The sequence below is a fragment of the Onychostruthus taczanowskii genome, unplaced genomic scaffold (genome assembly GCF_017590055.1).
Source record: "Onychostruthus taczanowskii isolate IOZ18803 unplaced genomic scaffold, ASM1759005v1 scaffold41, whole genome shotgun sequence".
Taxonomy (NCBI): Eukaryota; Metazoa; Chordata; class Aves; order Passeriformes; family Passeridae; genus Onychostruthus; species Onychostruthus taczanowskii.
The window spans coordinates 3,549,735-3,571,583 of record NW_024501571.1 but is presented as its reverse complement, the minus strand read 5'-3'; the positions used below and the strand labels follow the sequence as shown (position 1 = coordinate 3,571,583).

General features: G+C 37.8%; 1 protein-coding gene across 3 annotated transcripts in view; it reads right to left on the bottom strand.

Moving 5' to 3' along the window:
• USP6NL (USP6 N-terminal like) overlaps positions 1-21,849 on the bottom strand; it is a 111,697-nt gene that overhangs the window by 31,324 nt on the left and 58,524 nt on the right. For all 3 annotated transcript variants that reach the window (XM_041413427.1, XM_041413428.1, XM_041413426.1), the window contains 2 exons: positions 9,478-9,517; positions 4,691-4,771 (listed from right to left, as the gene is read on the bottom strand). In XM_041413427.1, coding sequence (XP_041269361.1) covers positions 4,691-4,771; positions 9,478-9,517 — 121 coding nt within the window. The remainder of the gene's footprint in view (positions 1-4,690; positions 4,772-9,477; positions 9,518-21,849) is intronic.

The following is a 21,849-nucleotide window of genomic DNA, read 5'->3' as shown; positions in this document are numbered from 1 at the left end:
GGGAGTGGGGGGGAACTCACACGCACTTCATTGCAAAGTTCATTTCTGATAATCATTCAGTCACCAAACAGTTAAAGAAAATATAAATAAGCACACTGGTTATTAGCTAGCTGAATGTCTTTACCATAAGCACCATGCTAGTGCCCTCTGCTGTCTTTTATGTCCTTATGTAATACCAGGTTAAAAATCTGCTGAAAAATGCTGCTTGTATCTATACACTTGCAGAACTCTCATCTACTTTCCTGCTCGTTCTGAATTAATAATTAAAACAGAAAGTAGAGAATTCAGGAAGTTACTTTTTTCTTCTGCTTCTGGGAAGATGAAATACTGAGTAATTTTAAAAAATTTGTGCAGGTTAAGACTCTCTTAAAATAATTACTCAAAAGAAAGCACAAATACATAAACTCAGAGTTCAGATAAAAACACACATCTATGAAAACATTCATCATTCAAAAAATGGGGTTATAGGATCTGGGATGTTTCCATTAGCACAGGACATAAAAAAAGAAAGTGATGCTTGATTCATATAATTATATAAACACAGGATACATAAAAATACAGGTTTAAGTTCTGTAGCACATCTAAGCTGATATTCAGACAAGGACAGCAGTCAAACTCCTGCAATTATTAATAAGATTGTTGATACTGAAGTAGGTAGAGAAACTGACACTAAATGAGGCCCCATCATGTGGGAATTCAAAGGAGCTTCTCATGCAAAAACCAATTGGAATCTATAAATACATTGAATATACAGAATGAACTAAAATCATTGTAAAGCAAGAAGACAAAAAAAAATGTTTAGCTATCATCTCAATGAAGGCCATAATGTCCAACATGCAAAAACACATGGAAAACATACAACCTCCCCTTCCTTGCCTGGCCCCCATCTCTCCAGCTCATAAACCCAACTGGTTTCTGGAAAGAGAAATGAGGCCACTGTCACACAGCACTGGCCTGAAGAGTGGCAACTGGCCTCAATGCTCCTGCAAGATATAAAGTTTGTTTTCTTGAAAATAAAACTTTCTCAGCTGTCAGACAGAGCTGCACAAGCAGCAAAGGGACTCCACCACCTCAAAAAGAATCCGTGATGAGAAGCATAAGAATTAAAATCTGAAGTCTCACAAGAAAGTATATTTATAATGAAAAGAAAATATATTTATAAAGACTGCTGCCTTTAGAGGTTCTTCAGCTTCTGTGGGTTGCAAAAAAGGAAGAAAAAGTGCAAACAGAAGAGCTGCTCCATCTCATTCAAAAATCTCAGGAATGCAAAGAGGGTTCTTCATTAAGGCTCTGTGTTCAGACCTCAAACGAACTGGAGACTTGATTATTACACTGTGTGTGAATGCCAGAACAGCTGGAAATGGCAGCTACCCTGATTGTTTCTCTTCTTCCTTTCCCCTTCAATTTAGGCAACTTCAATCACAGATAGATGAAGGCAGACAGGGAAAGACAGAAATACTTTGGTGGAAATACTCAAATGGGAATACAACATATAACAGTTTTATTTAATCTTTCCTGAAAGTTATGATCATACTAAGCCAGGAAGGATTTACTATCTGTGGGTGGTTGATTGTACCCTGAACTACTAAGCAGTAGAATACAAATAGGAAATAAAAGCACAAACTAGAGAAGGACCATGCTGAAACACAAACTTTGCTACTCTGTGACACTTCCTGCATAAGAAACGACTGATGGGGAGATGAAAGCTTTATTTTGACAAATATCAATCAAGCCAAGACACAAGGGCAGTTACACACTTCAGAGTGGTATCTGTAAGAACCATGAAAACTCCACTGAAAGAGATGCCTAAATAACCACACAGGAATCAAGGAGTTTTATACACAAAGAGCAAGTCAGACAAAAGCACCAGGAGGCCTTTATGAATGATCAGGAATGCCTGGACAATCTCAAACAGAAAAAGGAAGGCTATGGGGAAGAAGCAAGGACAGGCAGTTTGGAGGAATACAGAGAGATTGTCCAAGCAGCCAGGGATCAGTCAGAGAGCTGAAGCCCTGGTGTGATCAAATCTGGCCAAGGACATAAAGGCAACAAGAAAACCTCAAAACCTCCCACATTAGAAAGAAATTCTTCCCTGTGAGGGTGGTGAGACCATGGCACAGGTTCCCAGAGAAGCTGTGACTGCCCCATCCCAGCAAGTGTCCAAGGCCAGATTAGATGGGGTTCTGAGGAAGGTGGTCTGGTGGAAGGTGGCCCTGCCCATGGCATGAGGCTTGAACTCAATGATGAATAAGCTCCCTTCCACCCCAGGCCATTCCATGATTCTGTGACTCCACACGGTTATGGAGCTGTACATGGGCTCACTTTATTACATCATACTTCACTGCCTCTAAACTATTACCCAAATATGATAGAGCTTGGCACATTTCTGGTCTCAATATGGCAATTTTTCCATCTATTTCCAGTTCCTCATGGGCATACATTCCTAATCTCTATTCTCCACCCCATCTTTTTTACAAGGTTTAGCACAAGAGTTCCAATAGGAAAACAGAGTGAAGTTTCCAGATGCCTCATCTATTTCTTTTATCTATCTATCCTTGTGTATATATATATATATTTTCTTCAGGAGTCAAAACCAGGAGAAGATGTAAAGTGAAGCATCTCAAATGCACACAACACACCCACCAGTGTGTTAATGTTTTCTCATTAATTCTCTTTGTGAAGTTATGACAGAAGAAAAAAAAAAAAAAAGTTGAGAAGCAGCTCTGCCAGAGTATTGAATGAAAATTGCAGTCTGCAATTAAGCATATGACAGTTTGGGATAATGGAATCTAATACACAGATTCATTTACAGGATGTGTACAGTTTGAATATGTTCCTTCAAGGCAAAGAGCTCTCTTAGCTGTATATTATGAAGGCTCATCACAAACAGGCTGTCCAAAGTCCTGTATTTTCTACATATCAGCTGTATACTTGGGACCATCACGTTCTCTCAGTTTCCCTTCCCACCTACTTAAGAGCACAATCATGTCTCAAATGTGCCATTTTCCAAAACCATGCCATCAGTTCAATTATAATCTATATCAGTTCAATTATAATCTATAATCCTATAACATTGTTAGTGTTGTTGTTGCTGCAACACTCCCTTCAGTGCTGTTTATAAAGAATACTCATTTCAGGAGCTGCCTGGCTGCATAGAAACCATGGCAGTGTCAGGTGATGTGAGTCTTATAACACACAGGCTGTTCATTTACTTTAGCAATTTGTTCCTCTAACATTAACCACTTCATTCAGTCAAGGGAAGACAGAAAACAAGACTGAGGAACAGTTCCTTCCATGTTTCAAGAATGTGAACTTGGAAAGCTGGTGCATTCTTCCAACACACTTCCAGATACAAATTGCCTTTAATTGTGAGTTTTGCACAGTTCTGAGAACATGGCCAGGCTTTTCATAAAGAGCAGTGACAAATAATGTCTGGCTTTCCGATGCTCAGGAGGAGGAAGCAGCTGATTCTTTATTGTGTATCTTCTGGTTCACTTAGCACATAAGAGGTGAGATAGCATAAGGAAAACACCCTTGTTTTTTAAACCTCATGTGCTTCACTGGAGTTCCACAATGAGTGAAAATTTTTCCTAGCCTCAAGTGAAGTTCATCCCTTTATGAACATATTGAATTATTCCAGCCCCTATTTATAGTTCAGCCTATAATTTGTTACATGAACTGAAACTCTTTCTGCTCAGCTGATCTGCCAGACCTTCTGCATGCCTGGTGAAGAGGATTATTTAAGTCAGTGTCTCGTGGACTGATGTCACCAATGGCTGAAGAGCACAACCACTGCTGCTTAGATGACACGTGGTTATTGTGTTACCTGAAAGGTCATATTTAACAGTCTCTTTGCAAACAAAGCAGCTGTTATGGAGCGGTTTTTTATTGTCCCTTTGCCTTGGGAACATATTTGATCTTAAAATCTCCTTACTGCTACATTAACAAAACAGAAACAAAGTCACAACAGTTAGGATCCATAATTTCTCCTCCCAGAAAAATTGCAAGACAAAAAGTAGGATTATAAGAAAAACTTTGGGGAAAAGTAGTTATTTTTCATGCATTCAGAACATATTTTAAGAAAATGGACTTTCTAGATCCTGAGCTATACCAACAGAAGCCTCAAAAGAAAATGCCAAGACAGCTTGCGTTAAGCTGTCTTGTGTTAAAACAGCTTAACACAAGTCTTAAGCTGTGTTGAAGACAAGAAGGAATCTCAATTTGGGATTCCATGCATTATCCACCAAACAGCCACAAGACCAGCTATAAAACCCACCAAAGCCCACTGCTGGAATAAAGCCCATCCAGCAATTTTTTTTCCAGCTGAAATTCTTCCATAATTTTAAGATGACCAAGACCACAATTCCAGCAAATAAACTGCTCACATGGAAGTCCCCACCTAGCTTTAAAGCAAGTATTTAGCACTTAATGGCACACCTGACATGACCCACTCTGTCCACAGATTATTCTGCACACATGAACACAATTCCTTGCATTTGATCACCCATTTTGTTGGGTAATTACTATTGGGGTATTAGGTATGATTGCATTTTGGAAGAACAAAAAAGCTTATTCTTTCAGTGTGGGGTTTGGGGTTTTTTTTCAGATATCAAACACAGGCAATCTAATTTCAGGGTATGCATTCTTTCCAAAATGACAGCCAATGACATTCAGCCATGCAGACTTTTACCTTTTCACTATTCTTGTATTTTTCCCAGCTTTTCAGCATCTTAAGCCATTTTGTAGTTCTTTCAATTTCAAGGTTCTTTTGCTGAAAAGAAATTAGAAATTTTCAGTATCTCTGAAACAAATGCATTTAAAGTTGTCTATGTTTTTTTTTTTTAAAAGAACAAGAAAAAGTTTAACAGAGCATCAGAGCATTGTGAATTTTTTATTCAGTCATCTGAGAACAGCAAAGAGTTCATTTCATCAGTTCATTTAAAACACCCAAAAAACCAGCCAACCAAAAACCAAGGAGAAACTGTTATTTTCAGCACTATGGATGAATTGTATTTTATAAGAGGAGGTTAAGTACAAGATTCCTAGAAGTTTCTTTTTTGCATATTTGGCAAGTAACAAAAAAAAAAAAACCAAAAAAACCTCAAAACAACAAAACTTCCATTTGTTTTTATACTTGGTTTTCAGGCAAATAATTTCTGCTGCAAGCCACTTAAAAGTTAGTTGTCTCCGAAATTATATTCTTTCCCCAAACTTGCCCTAAACATCATTAGCTTCTGTTTGCAAGTGATCACACTAACCATCCCCTCTTAAAAGGCACACAGTTAAAAATGAACAAAAACAAATGCATGCAAGAGTGACAGTGCAGGAGCAGAAGTGGGAATAAGCTTTAATTTTCAGACATTAAAAGCTAGAAATCCTTGCCATACTTCTCCTCCTGAAGAATTCAGGCACATTTTCACCTGAATTACCCTGTAACCTAACATCAAGGATTTCTTCTGAAGATCTATTAGCTTAAATTTTATTACTGACAAGAATATTTCAGTAACAAGGTGATAGAATGAGAATCCAAATCAAAACAAACCCCATTTTCTCACAATAAATAGTTACATTAATCAGTAGAGCAAGTACAGCCCTACTACCTTAGAGAGTGCCCTTCTGTCTATAAAAATATTGCTAGAGTTGCCATCAGCTTCTCAAATTTGGGAACCAAACAAGCACTTGGAATCAGCCATCTCAGCCCACGAATTTCAAGGCACTTTGGCACTACACGACCAAAAATCTGTATTTTGTTAGCTCCACTGATAAGTCTTTTAGCACTTATTTTTACAGCTCAGTTTTACATCTTGCAAAGTATCTCTGATTATACTATAAAGTTAATAGTTAGCTGTGTGTTGTTACATGTTTTTAATGAGACTATTTCAACTCTCTCATAAAGCTTTGGAGCAGAAGATCCAACTGGAAAGGTTAGAGCAGAAAAATGAATGTGTGTGGCTACTGCTTTCTCTTCAGTGTTGAATATAAAAAAAGTATTTAGTTATATTGTAAAGGACAGCCCCTCTACCTCCAACTTCAAATCCAGGGATTAATAAAGACAGGAAGGATATTCATATGGTTAGTGATCCAATCTGGCAACAATGTAAAAGTTTAATTTTAAAGCTCTGCGGGATACTGAAAAGTTATAAATACTTTCATTAAGTATTTATAAAGTCAATTGCATCCAAAATGTTGGGGTGAATATAAAAGAAAATTACTACTTATTGTCCCAATAGAATCCTAATTTTACTTCTAGCTTTTACCCATCAGAATTTGTGCATTCTTTCTTGGCTACCAATGCAATACAATGGGCTTCTTTAACTTCCTAAATTTCTTTAATCCAGGAGCCCAAAGCCTTGCATTAGCAGAAGTATAACTTGATGAAGTTTAGGTCCACTCCAACTATGTATGATACATCCACAAAATGTCCTGGAAAGAAGTTGGCTTGGATTTTCAAGTTATTTTTTGTTTGAATTCAAATTCTCTAAGCCTGACACAAGTATAAAAATGTAATGGGAAAAGAAGTGCCTCTACTCTTTCAGCCTTATCTAACTACTCATGTTGCAATCAACTGCCCACATTCCTGTTCAGGTCCTGTCTGAATTGTGCAATATCTCAAATTAAAATATCTCAAATAAAAACCTCTTGTATTTTTTAAAAGACATTTCTTAAGACTTTTTAGAGGGGAAGGTTAGAAAAACTATTGTTTTCAAGATTTCACAACACTGTTTCTGATTCTCCTTCACACTTGCAACCCCTTTAAGGAATCAGCATTTTCAACATCTCTTAAAGCAGCTGTTCTTTAGGCATAGTTGACACTGCAGGAATAACAGGAAGTCAGGAAAGGTCTTTGCCCTCAACAGGTTGTTCATGTAATTGGTAAGAAAAATAAAACCCTATCTGCTTTCACAGTCTTTTTGTTTGTATGTTTGATCTGCTTTCAAGATTTTTGGTCTTTTGAGCCAGAAGCTCACTTCAATTTTATGTTTGTTCAAGCTTTTATGTCTTTGTGTCAATTTAACCATTCTCAAGTGATGCTACTGTAGTCAAAATAGCAATTGTTTTTGTGTTCAGTTCTTGAAAACTTTTAGCTATCTCTTTCCCTGTCTGAATTATGTTCACTTTTATGTCTAACAGGTACAACACTGAAAACACAGATCTGAGGCAGCTCATTGCAGAAGGATGCTGCTACTGCTCTTTCAGACAAGTTCCATGTAGTTGTCACCAAAAAAAAAAAAAATCCATTTATCTGTCTTCTGAGTACATTTTACACTTTGAAGCATTTTTGCCACGCGAGTAACAGAATCCCTAATTGAAGCAGAGCTGGTTTCTACTCTCATGTCAGCAAACAATGCACTAGTGAAAGCACAAAAATCATGAAGTTGCCAAGCACTTCTCTCGTGTGCAGCACTCCACCTTTCTGGAGAGCACATGTGCCAGGGGCTGGGCTTAAAGCAATGCTTCAGCAGAAACCTCCCACAAAACTGCTGAACTGCTCCCCAGAGAATTTATAATCAAGTAAACCAATGGCAAAACCTAACTGAAAAATACTTATGAAACATTTCACAGAACTTCAAAATCAAGAGTCAGACACAGACTCCAGATTTCCTGAGGTCAGTTCTGTCTCCTTTCCTCCTCCAGAAAATCTTTCCTCCCCTTGTTTTATCTGAGGATCCATCTCAAAATTAAGTAGTTCATGATGTAGGACAATGATTTGATGCATTTAAGGCATCAAATGTGCAGCAAAGTAATGAAGCACCAAAATGAGTAATTATTACTGTTAATGCAGAGTAAAGGTATTACGACCAAAAACAGACCCACAGAAATCCCAGCCTAAGGGGCTTTTGTGTGTGAAGAACAGATTCCAAATTCACAAGGATATCAACCTTTTACATAAGTTGCAAATTATATGAAAACTTGAGTTACGAATATATTTTTTTTTAATTCACAATGCAAAAGGAAAGCATAAATAGTTCTACCAAGTGGCTGCAAAAGACATTGTGCAGAAAGCTTTTAATCTTAGCCTACATTAACATAACACAGAAATCCTTATGGAGAGTATCTTGAAAATTGCAGATTCTGACAGGAGCCAGATAAAGCTCAGACCAGCAGAGGTCAGGATACCATCAGGAGTGTAACCAGGAGTCTAATGCAGGAGCATCACTGGATGATTATTAAAACACACGAGGACATGCAATTTAACACTGACTCCATAAATACAGTTTCTATGCTGACACTTAGAGACAGCACAAACAGAATTTGGGACAGAGAACCAAAACACTATTTCCCTGAAATAATTTAAGGCTAATTACAAAGCCACAGTGAATCAGAGCTTCAAAACACACCTACCAGAGTAGCTACAAGCTGCCTAATATTTCTGCTCAGAGACTCACCCCCCGCTACTGTGTCCTTCTGATGGAAATGAAATTATACATACACTCACTGTGTTATTAAATGTAATGAAACATGGCAGGAAAAGGCAACTATTTCATGCTGTGTATGCAAAACCACACATGAACCAAAGCAAAACAAAACAGACTTACAAGTTCTACTCTTTCACAGTAAGCATCTCTTACTAGCTTCAGTACATAACTGAAGCACAAAATAATTAATTTGCAGAAGCACTGCTGCTTTTAACACTCAAAGAGCTGAGCTGCCTTGAAATAAGTCATCCCATCCTTTTTCCAATTTGTGCAACCAAGAGGGATAACTTAACTTGCAACTTTCAATACCTTATCTTCAGTTTTCTGATTTGATTTGTTCTTGCAGGTAACCACAGACCCGACTGACCAAGGGGAAATACCAACAGTAACTAGGCTCAGACAGGAAGAAATTCAGTTCCCCATTATTTTTCCACATTTCCAACACATCAGTTGTCAAACTACTTCTCCAGAACCCTCCAGCAGCAGAAGGAATTTTGGACTAGGACCTGGAGCAGCTGCCAACAGGACCTGTACATGTGAAATACACCCAGCTCAGCAATTCAGCATTACAAGGGAGGTCCCCACACCATAGTGGCAGCAGGATATTTGTCACCATTTCCCAAAGCAGCAAAGCAGCCCAGGCTCCTCAGGACAGCAGCACAGACCCAGGTGGCAGTGCCACCACCTCACTCACATCATCCATCCCCCTGCACAGCTGATGGCAGCTCCTGGCACAGGACCACAGCTTTCACTCTTTCAGGACAGAGCTGGGTGTGAGCTCTTAAGTAGCTCCATTTCCTTCACTAGGCCACATAATGGGAGAGGAATATTCACTCTCACTGACAGGAGCAAATGTAAAAACAAGTGGGTCTCCAGGGATCTGTGGGTGAGTTAATGTGGCCTCAAGAACATAGCTCTTAGGGGTCTTAGAATGTGCTTCTCTGGAAATGCAAATCACTAAAATGCTTCATCAACTCATTTCACAATGATTTGTGTTTTTAAAAGCTGTAAATCTGTAAATGTTTACTTACTAGTAAAACCTGGAGGACAGTGGACTTACCTTTTCTATCACTGCATCATGGACAGGAAGCTCCTCTGGACTGAAAACAAAGATAAAATTTTATTAGTCTTGGTTGTTCATGGCACAAAATCATTTCTGTATAGGTTCTTAAAAGTCAGCAATTACAGCAGCAATTTGTAGTAACAAGTGAACAAGAATTCTGAACTGTAAAGAAGAACTAATATTTTAAGCACAGAACGAGGATTTTAAATCAAAGTAGCTGCATAACTTAAGAACAACATTGAATGGCTTAAGAAAACTTTTTTTATCTTCTGTAAAAGCACTCTGTGTTATACTACTGAACTGAAACCCAAGTGATTTTTGTTTTGTTTTCTTTGATCATACTGTTGTTAGCTGATTTACCAACCAAAAAAAAAAAAAAAGGCTCCTCCCTTTACTACTGTGCTCAAGGAAAGGCACTGAGACTTTGCTTGACTTAGGAGAGTTAACTCATGTGTTCTCAAAACTACAAATCTCACTCTAAGCAACAAGCAAGAAGTAGCAGGAAAAAAAATTAGTTTTGTTACTAGGTACATAATTAATACTAAAAATTAAAGTCTTTTCACTTCTTACCCTAAGCCTAAAAAGGCAGCTTAGGAATTGAAAGCTTGAAGAGCAAACTTTGACCTGATACATCCTCAGACTTTCCATTCCTTTCATTTCATTCTGAGGCCTCTGATTTCTGTTTTTCTTAGCAAAGAAATTTGTGCTTTTCCTCTCAAAAAGCAACTGGACCACCTTGATGCCAAGAGAGCCTGCCTTCCCCTGCAGCTTCTGAAAACACAGCAGCTCAATCGTAACAAGCAACTCCCTTCTGCTCTTGAGGTCAGATAAATAACACACCCAACAAAACCACGTTTAAACACAGGACTAAAACACAGGAAACCTGAGAAATACTTTTAAAAGTTCCTACTGAGTCTTGATATTATGAAAAGAAACTCATACCCACATCATTATAGCTTTCTACAGAGAAGCTGTTAACCACCAGTATTTTAGACCTGTATCCACTCTGTGCAAGGGTGACCTTGGCAAAGGCTACAGCAGTTCAGGCTGCAGTCAGTGTAAGAACATTCTGATGCAAAACACTTGAATTGTATTCAATCTCATTGCATTTATCAGATGCTGTTTCAGATTCAGAAGTTATATTTAAATAAAGAAATACAGAATGAAGAAATATGTTTGAACCATTTCATCTAATGGAAAAAACTTGCTCCCATCAACACCTTCACAGACAAGTTTAACAACACACACAAGTCAATACACACACCACACACAAGTCAAATTTTCCAGCTCAGAAACTAATTTTAAAACCAAGACTGTTGCTTTTGAGCAGCATTGCAAAAAGCATAATTCATTAATTTACAAGCACTTAATAAATATCTGAAAGTTTCCTTGCTGAATAACGACATAATCAAAAAAAGTCTTGATCAACATCTAACACACTAGAAACAACCTTTAGTCAGTTATTTGTAAATGTTAACAAAATTATAGTATTATGAGTGCTTTCATATAACTAAATCAGCTGAAAGCAGGCCCTTTGTATGCCTAGTATCACCTAGAAATTCTGGAAAGCTTATCTGAAGTGGAAAGAAAAAGCAAAGGGGAAGAAAAAAATTTAATACAATCTGCTTGGGGTGGTTGTTGTTTGGTTTGATGCACAAAGACTGCTAGGCCTTCTCACATCACTTAAAATTTCCAATTCTTCAGTGGCAGTTGCTGGCCCTGCCTACCCTCCACGAGCCTCCCACAGCAGCCTCATTCTTCCAGCCCTACGAGGTCACACCAGCAGCTGGCTGGGCACACAACAAACTCTTTTTCCTCCAGCGCTGCCTGCAGCCTGCAAGGCGAGGATCCGCCAGCTCCGCATCCCCGCGGACTCACAGCGGCCACAGCAGCTCCTCTGCTGAACTGGTACCACTTGACAGCTTCTCTTCAAGCTGGCATGGAAGCTGATCACGTGAAAGATTAATCAAATCTTACTTCTCACAAAGGAAGAATGAGTTCTAGTGATTTATTAAGGAATTGCTGAGTTATCACCAGCGTACAAGAAGGTATGGCATGGCCGAACCTCCTGAGTAGGAAAAGGCTGCCCTCATGTCCTGGGAAGCAGACACCAAATTAATCCAACATCAGATTTATGCCCAGATCTCATTATTTTTTTGAGCTGCACAGCTCTGCACGAATGTCTCTACACTGACATTCCACAGCAGCACATTAAGGCAGCCCCCTGTTTTTATTCCCCAAGAGGCTGCTGGCACCTGGCAAGCAGCACAGAAGCCAAATGAATTGCCAGGGGCTGCTCAGTAACTCACTGGACATGCAGGAGTTCCTGGAGATCTCTCTCTCCATTAACAAAATGGCATCAACTATGCCTCTAGCCTCACATATATAAATATTAAAATCTACCTTGCAAGGACTGAAGGCACACAAACTCTCTCAAAGCCCCTAAAGGTACTTTAAATAAATATATTTCCATTTAATGTGTTTTCTATGCAGAAACCTTAGAGATTTTCTTTTATTAGGTAGGATCAGACACAAAATCAATTAATGTCTATGAATCTGTTATTTTATTGTACCTTCTGCTTCTTCTTTAAAATAATGCATCTTTCCCTTCCTTCCCCAGCCAAGCCAATCTAATATTGTTACACCTTAATTATGTCTTTTAAAAATGAATCTTCTCCAACCATTCCCAGACTATTTAAACTTGCATTTCTCCATGGTTTTTATATTGCATACTTCACCAAATAATAAAGGGGAATGGTGAACAGTATTAACATAATATAGCTATATTCTGCTCTAAGATGACTGTTTTCCTTTAATAGCTGAAGTAATATTCATTTAGGGGATCCAGAGAGAACAGAACTGATTAACATAATTTGCTTGGAACCATACAATCCTGGATAGCCAGAAGAGGAGTCACAGGCATACTTTTAACTGAAGTAATGAAAATAAGGTCTCACTTAGCAGAAATGATATCTCTAACACTCTGCTGTCCCCACTAAATAAAATCTGAATAGGTAAAGTCAGCTGTTGAATGAGTCAGGAATTAACAATCACTGCACCTGGTCTGTGCCTTGCCATGAAGACAAGAGCTCCCAGCTGCAGCCACATGGGACCCAACAGCAGCTCAGGGCTTGCTGTCACTGCCAAGCAGCTCTGCAGTCCCAGCACTAAGAGAAATAATGGCTGAAGATCTTGTCTCCAAGTCTGCAAGCAGCAAATCACTGCAAGATCAAATCCCAGCTACAGTAAGGTGTCTGATTGTCACCCTACTGCAAGGTTCCTCAAAGATGTCTCACTGGAAGAAAGTAAATACTGGATCCAAGGTCTGACTGGAACTTAGAATTTCTACCCATGGTCCTCACTGGTGGTGATCTGCAGCACCAGCCCAAAGCCATCCTCCCATCTTTTAGTCTGGACTACTTCCACCTTCTAGTGAGGTCTCTAAGGTCAAAGACAAGACTCCATTTATTAGACCTGATTGAAAGTGCCTTTTTTATTATGTTGTAAGAGATGAATGGATCTTACATCTTCAAATCCAACACACTGGCTAATACAGGTTTTCATGAACGTTTCAAGAAAACTTAAAAAAAAAAAAAAAAAAGAGATGTCAAATGCATAAACATCTGTCACTTAAGAACATTAAATATGCAGGTCTATGGTTTTGACTATTACAGCATGTGTTGTAATTAGCCTCCTTGAGTAACAGTGGTGGTTGAAATAAATTGAAAAGTCTGAGATTTAACAAGCTTACAGTCCCCCACCCACTGCTGCTGTTTAAATCTTTAAAGTCATCTTTAAAGACCACTTTGATGTATTTGTTCAACACAAACACAAGGAAATACTTTCTTATATTACACACTCAACAGATTTATTCTTTTCCTGCATTTGTGTTTGAATCCCAAGTATGCTCCCTGCTGACTCAAATCACAGCATTTTCCTGTTTCTGGTTTGGCTTAAGTTTAAGAAATGTAAAGCTTCCTCTGTCCTTTGCAGCTTCAGTTGAGGATGGAAGATATTTAGTGCAATAATCAACCTTGGTACACCACTCACCTCAGAACTCCAAATTCCAGAGGATCAATTCATTACTTCACAGTTACAAGTTGGACAAGGCCTGACAACAACATTTTCATTGGGGGAAAAAAAAAGTGGCAAAAATTGACCACAATAAGACCAAAAATACTACAAAGCTTAATTGCCTGAAGAACTGTAATGTTCAAAATCTTCTGGTATGTTATACTTTTATTTCTCAATTACTATTTCAGAACTGGCCAGGGTACTGTGAAGAACTTTGGGGCTTGTTAGCATGAAATAACTGTGATACACACAAGTCATCTAATTAAAAAGTCAATTATATTCATTGTTTCTATAATACTGAACCTAGTATAACACAGACATTAAAATGTTTAATCCTCACAAAGCCTGCAAAGCAGTACCTATGCAAAAGGTTTTCTCAAACTATTACTCAATTATTTTCTCATGCTCTCCTCTAAGTGCAATAGCATCACATTGTACCACTGCACAGAGTTTCATTTTGAATGAAAAGTATTCCAAAATAATATTTGGTGTCACATTTTCAATATAATCTGGGAGAAGTTTCTTGCAAAACAGTGATCTTCACGGTCTCATTGAGTTAATCATGAAGAAACAAATGTTGTGCATTCAGCTTGTCATTTGTGACACTTCTAAGTGTCTAAATCCACGAGCAAAACCTACTTGCTATTACTCAGACTTATTTTGAAGAAAGTATTTTTTAAAATTTTCAAGAACAGTCATTTGTATAATTTTGAAACCTTCATGATCAATAAATTTGTGAGGAAACATCCACAAAAACATCAGTAAGATATAAAACTCAAAACCAAAAGTGATGTGAAATGAATTTGTAAGAATGGTCATACACAGGTAAGGTATGAGAAGGGAAGAATTCACTTGACAGGTGTCTGAACACAAAGAGCTTTAGTACAAATGGAATTGTCTTGCTCTACAATATGAAACTCAGATTGCTTTAGTAACAGCTTGCACCATTACAGTATCCAGATATATTAGGAAAAAGTAAATCTTCCCAAACAGGTACAGTTTTAAATTGTGTGATTTGTCAGGAGTGAGTTGCAGGAGTCTATGGCTTTACTATAGACTCAAAAAAAATTAGTATATTCACACTGGGAAACCAATTCTACCGCAATAAACACACTAACAAGGTGCTCTGTTAGGTCTGCCTCCCCCTCGGTGTCTGATGCATGGCACATAAAGCTGTCAGGGCAATATGGGGTGTTATGGATATGTACAACAGTGCTTGGCAACAGAATCACACCTTCAAGGTAATTTGCAGAGGAATCCTGACTATGAATACTGCTTTAATCCTCCAGCTTTTCAAAGGAAATTAAAGCAAAAGTGATACTTTCAAAATCAATAATATGTGGAAAAGATTTCTGAAAATATTAAGGAGAAGGTAAGAAAGCTGTTGTTTTTCACAGATAAAATTCTGCGGCTCACTTCCTTCTATCTCACAATGTACTTACAAACTCACAATTCTGATTGAGTCTGTCTCTCAAAATAATTGGAGCTCTATTACTGTAATCATTCATTTGGAATTTTCACTGAACAACCTCTGCACAGTATGGGGGTAGCGACTACAGCAGATTAAAAAACAGCTTTCAGAAGTTTTGTTAAAATTCATAAGCAAGCCAAAGCAATTAATTAACATATGGGATAAGCCAGTGTGACATTCCACAATATAATTATCAGGAAACATGCTGCAAGAAAGAATTTAATGCTGGCAAAAGGTTGGACCACATGTAATTTTGTGACTAGGTTTTATTTGCAATTATTATTTGTGGACTCTGTGGATGTTGCTGCCAATTTGCAGAGCACAGTGCCATGAACATGTAGTGCCTGTCCAGAAACTCTCAAGCAATGTGAACTGTAAGAGAGGAGAGACAAAATAAAATGCAAGTTTTATCAAATTCAACCCAATCTCAAAATGGTGACTTTTCAGTAACGTACTTGGCTGCTTGAAAGAAGATGACTTTGCTGTTAAGTTTTTATTGCCAATATGAAAAATTATCATAAAATTCATAGCAAAAAAATAGAACTGTGTTTTCACTTCCAAATGCTAAAACTATGTGCTGTCCTCTGTTTTTAGTGGGAAGGTACGTTCTATATGAAAACTTGAAAGTTTCCCCAGCATGGAATCAGAACACCTCTGAGAAAATTTATAATCTACTGAACTGAGGACATCAGCACTTCTAGTGATTTTTGATGTCACTTTAATTGCACATAAATGAACACTGAGGTTAAAAATGCCTTCTCAGAATCAAGTTTTTTACAGAAAGATTAGCCTAAGCTACCTTCAAATTCCCAAGAGTCTAACAGGCAAATGAAAGAGAATGCCTTGCTTCTAATTTACATTTGATAAATGTCTAAAACACCTAGGATTTTCTCCTTAAACACATATCTCCTGTTTTGAAGTACTGCTCAAAGGTTCCTTCCTGTGCAGATCACTTACACCATAAATTAACAGTGATCCATGGTTTGCATGTTGGCACTTCATCTGCATTAAAATTCATGTGCTATGCAAAGCATATTGAGCATAAATTACCTGAGATGCTATTGTTCCAGCAAGATATACTTGTTCACTGCTGAAGTTCAAAGCATTATGTACCTACACTTGCTTTGTTGAGGAAATAAACTTCAGTGGTCTCAAATCCCATTCTGGTGGGTCCTTCACTGGGTCAAGAGTAGCAGCATCTTTGCACTTCTAAAAACTGTCCCCCCTTTTAGCATCCTTTACAACCTGTGCCAGTGAAACACTCTGGCCATTCTCTACATTCAGTTACTTTCATCTTCTGGAAATGCTAAATCTAGCAGCAAATAAATGAGGTAATAATAATTATGCTACATACTTACATTTTAGAGCTTAGGCAGTAACTCTAAACCATTGCATATCGCTTTATGAATGTTGTATAAATTAAACCATATTATCATTTTTTTCAGTTCTGCTACCTAATAGCTCTTCCCATACAAGGAAGTACTTTATGAATTCCTAGTACACACTGGATGATCTTTTACTGAAATCAAGTAGCAGCAGCTGTTAACAAAAAACCACATTATTTGTCCTTAGTTGGCAGAATTATCCTGCAGCTTATTTTTGTGTTTGCCATCAAATCTGCAGGATTGCATTCACCTCATTTCCTTCTGTATCTGCAGGGGATTGCTGAAGTGACAGCCTGGACTAACTCAGCTGAAAGAATGGATTTAAAATTCAAATTTCAACTCTAGTCCTAAGAATAAGCTTAGAATAAAGCTAAGCTAAAGAAGCTGTGACATAGATTTAGGAAAGAAAAAAAGACCATTCTGAATTACAGCAAATAACAACAGAACATTTCTTCCTTCCATGTATGACCATGCATGAAATGAAAGTGAGAGAAGAACCACACACTAGATCACCACAATAACACAAGGGGAAAGGGAAGACAAAAAACTAAACAGAACATCTTAAATACTGTTGCAAAAGAAATTAAATGCACAGTCCAAGTCACAGAAAAATTCATTAGTAACTTCTAGACACGTAACTTCTAGGCACTTTCTCCTTCTGGTGAAGTCCTACTATTAAATACACAAGTGGTGTGCAAATATATGCAACTGCAAAGCTCACAAGTGTCCACCAGAGAGAAAGTCTGGTTCTTCTCCCTTTGCTGCATCTGGTTTGGACAATTTTCATGAAAGAGCTTTGAATAAACAACCACTTTTCCCCATCAGGCTGACTAAGAACACTTGTTAGAATAGCAAGTGTGAGAAAAAGTGAACAACAAAGGCACTGAAGACTTCCTTGTAGTAACCAAAACACCTTCTAAAGCAACACTTCTGACCACAGACTCTTGCAAAAATAAGACCTCACTTAAAGGAAGCAAATACTGCAAACTGTCACGGACAGCTCATGCTTTTGGACACAAGTTCAAATGAATGCAAAGAGAAGACTCATAACACAACCACCACCAAGAGTGCAAATTCACAGACGAGTGTTCATTTCCATCATGGAAGCAGAACTGTAAATTGAGTCAGAACAGACAGAACTAAGCAAATTTTACAGCACATCCAATGTACTCTTCCACTGTCAAGGATGTTTAAATGAAATTACCTATTTATCCTGGCCTCTGAACCAGCCTCACCACGTCACAAATGCATAGTAAGCAAGGATTAATTTAAATTTAGCAGGACTTCCATAACTGATAAATCATGTGTTTGCTGTGTTTTCAAAACAGGTTTTGTCATACAGAAATGCAATTAAAGTATTATTGTAAAAGTAGTTCCCTGTGGAAGCATGCAAAGAGAGAAAAAAAAAAAAAAATCATTTGTCTAATGCTAGGAAGATGGACCTAAAAAAAAGCATTTTGAATCTCAATAACCAATCCAAGAAACTACCACTTCTCTCCAAAAATAAAGATAATATCCTCATGGTATATTAGCGCAAAAGGAAACAATGTTAAATAGTGCTGAAATTTGTGTGTTTTTTTTTTTAAATAGCAGTTCCTCAGTATGACTGATTAGCAATGAACATTCCGCAGCAAAATCAGCCAAGGCAAGTGTATCACGTATTAGAAGGCAGAATCCCTGGCACGTAATACAAGATTCTGATGGAGAGAAGAGAATTCAGCATGGTTCCCATGGTAAATCTTTATAATGCCTCATGAAAAATTCTAGACAGTCAAAATGAGGCATATTTCTATACTTAGGAAAAAGAGAAAAGAAACACAACTTTTCTCTAATAAGAGAGATCTGAAGTTTTTTAAAATAAAGATTTGACTTTGGCAGCTGAAAAAGGCTGAGCTTGGCATACTTCTTCCCAAGGGAGGGAAGAGTTTAGCCACTCTCCTGACAAAAGGGTCTGACCCTGTCTCACAAAGCTGAGAAGAAGAAAATGACAGCAAGTCCCTGCTGACCAGCATAAACAAAATGCAGTAAGACTGACATTTATAATTGCACTGTTAAGAATAGACATTTCACTGCTATTTTAGCACATCACCACATCACGTAACATGTTTGGCAATATTTGCTGTGCCTAGAAAATTAAGAATCGTGGCTCTGTGAACAGTAACTTTGCAACTCTTCTCGTAGCCTTGGAGCTCTTTCCTTGAACTCTGATGTGCAGATTGCGTGGCCTTAAAAGGAAATGGCCTTAAACTGAGGCAGAGGAGATTAGATTAGATATTAGAAAAAAAATTTCACTTTTGGGGTGGTCAGGCATTGTAACAGATTGCCCAGGGAGGTGGTGGAGTCACCATCCCTGGAGGTGTTTAAGAGGCTTCTGCACCTGGCACTGGGTGATGTGGTTTAGTGGTTACGGGGTTACAGTGATGGTGCTGGATTTACTGCTTGTCTTGATGATCTTAACTGTCTTCCAACCCTGATTCCATGACTCTCCTACTAAGACTTTGAAATTACTATTATATAAAATCCCTATTTTTTTTTAATGCCACTTGATTATTACCAAATTACATCAACCATGCGTCTTTCTTTCTTTAACTGCTATTACCCAAAATCTCAGCATAACTTCTTTTGCTGCCAAGAACCCTCAGAGACCTGTCCTCACAACTCTCATCTGGAGAGAATTCACTCATGCACCCACCCAAATCAGCAGGGAGAGCTGTGCAAGAGTTATTGCTCTTGGACATGTGGTTGAACAGGCAGACAGGAGAAAATACTAAGGAAGGCACACAGAATACTTCAGAGACAAGGACTATTTTCCAGCAAGGCTACATACAAATTACTAAGAAATAGAATCCAAGAGGGGATAACTGGTTGCTCATCATATTGCTCCCTATCAAAAAGTTCGGGGTAAAATAATAATACTGAGAAAAAAAAAAAAAAAAAAAAAAAACAACCAAAAAAAAATCAATAGTTTCATTTGGAGACATTTAATGAAGTATCTCAATCCTTGACTGAGCTCTCAGTTTCTTTGCTCCCCTAACTCGTTTTTGGAGCACGCTGTAGGAATGCATTGCAGCTAATAAAAATGCACTAGGTTTTCTAAAGAGTGAAGTTTGATGGAGAAGAGCAGGTAGGTCTCATGTCAGCAAAAGAAAGAATGAATTCTGCTATTTGAAAAGTGCCTCTGGCAATGTGATAAGTTCCATCATTAGCAAACTATTCTGAAAGCGTGTACTCTGCTTTAACAGGCTCATGGATAAAGACTAAGGGTATGAGTCACATTCTCAGCTGCTGTGAATTAGTACAATTCCACCAGAATCAGCACAGAGCTACTGTAAGAGTAACACAAGAATCTAACCCAAATTTTGGAGAGAGCCTCATGAACGGGGTGAGGGGCAGAACACATCTGTATTTTCTACCACTAGTACTTCTATTGTACCACTCCTTAGTCTTCAGGGGATAACAACCCACTTGAACAACTCTGCAAAATAAACCTCCAATCTGCCCAGTCTCACTATGCTGATCCTGGAATATTTATCACCATAACAGCATCTGCCACACTAAATATATATCCCAGTTTCCATTTACTGAGCAGGTAGTAAAAGGAAAAACATGTTTAAAGTGAATCACCCAAGACAGTCCACAAACTGTGACAATATAGGTTATTGCTATAAGATAACAAATACTAATATAAATTAACACAAATTTTGATAATAACAAGGTCTGAAAAGAACTGATATGGTGCAGGCTGAAGAAATAAAAGTACTCTTTACTTTATAGAATGATATCATGTCTGCTATGACTTTCACAGCTCATCACCAAAAGTTACCAGAACAATTCTGTTGCTGGCATTCATTAGGAACAATGGGGAAAAATGTTTTTGGAAAGCTGCAGTGAATAAATTGCAGTTTCTTGTGTTTTTTCTACTTTGTAACTATTGATGTCTGAACACTTAAAACACTTTCCACAACATATTAGTCAGAATATTCAGGTCAGAATCTGTATTTCCCAATGAGGAGTAGTAAAATTTGGACTGCCCCAAATTCCAAAAACCATTTTTTTTTATTTTACTTAGAACAGCAAAACTGTGGTCTTGACCAGTTTTCTTATAAAAGAAAACAGAACACCTCCTTCTCAGCTGGGTGATATACAGAGAAAGAAATATAAAAGAATCATCAAGAATATACATACACAAGGATGCTTTAAAAGCCAGATAATATAAATCCTAATTGGCAGCTAAAAATTAAAAGTGTGGGACATTTTATTTTTTTTAAATGTTTTTGCTTAGTCCCCAAATGATTGAAAGACTGAAATCTGTACTTCCAAAAGATACCAAAACAAATGAACCTGGCTGATGTTTCTTCTTCAGGTGGATGTTGTTCAATGCTTTACAGATTTCAGTACAAAGCCCCTCAGGACCTGGAGTACATTGACGAGGGGTGTGTTGGTGATGCTGCTCAGATTTGCTCAAATTTGAGCTTTCTGTGCCATTCTAGGAAGACACTGAGGCCATTTGGCCTATCCTGCTCTGACTTTTGGCCTGGTGCTGCAAGGACCCAGAGAGGATCAGCTCTTTAAACTGGTGTTGACCTTTACAGTTGCAAAATGCTGTTCTCAGCTTCTCCCCTACTTCGGGATCACGGACAAAGTTTGGGCTGTTTTGCAAACTTCAATCAGACAATGCTCTTGTGACCATTCAACCTTAACATTATGTGGGGCAGGGAAGAAGGGGAGGAAATGAAGTTATTATGTCCTTGTAGTTAACTGGTGAGTTTAATAAAAAATAAATATAGGAATATAGTTGTGAAAAATACATCTTTAAGTATGTGCTTCAACAACAGTCAGTTAAAGCTTAAATTCTTATTTACTTATAAAAACACTGTCATTTACTGTAGTAAGACCTTTAATAATTTTTTAGCTATAAAAATAACCCATATAATTCTAAATAGACAAATCAATATAGACATTACATAAACTGTCAGTTTAAAGAAATAAAATACTTTTTAAAACATCCCTAGTAGGGAACTTGTTACCACCCAAGGAATAAGGTATTTATTTTAGTAGCTTTTTTAACCATTCCAAAGTAGCACCAAATCAACTAAATAATTCCAGGAGGGGGAAGGGGGAAATCCCACATCCTGAGGCATTACTGGAATGCCTGCTATGAGCTTCAAGACACTCAGAAACTCCTCTGGTTTTTTCCCTGAAGTTACTTCCTTATCAATGAATGCTGATAGAAAAAATGCAAACAGAAGTTATCTATAAGGTAAAGAAAAGGGCTGGTGAAAGAACAGTCCACACTGAAAATACTTAGGACATTTAATTTAAAATTTAGCCAGGTTCCAAGATAGGATAGAGAGGAACTGCTTTTTTGTGAGGTGCAGGGTCAACATTCATACAATGCTCACCAAAAAGATACAACATATCCAACAAGACCGGGGGGGG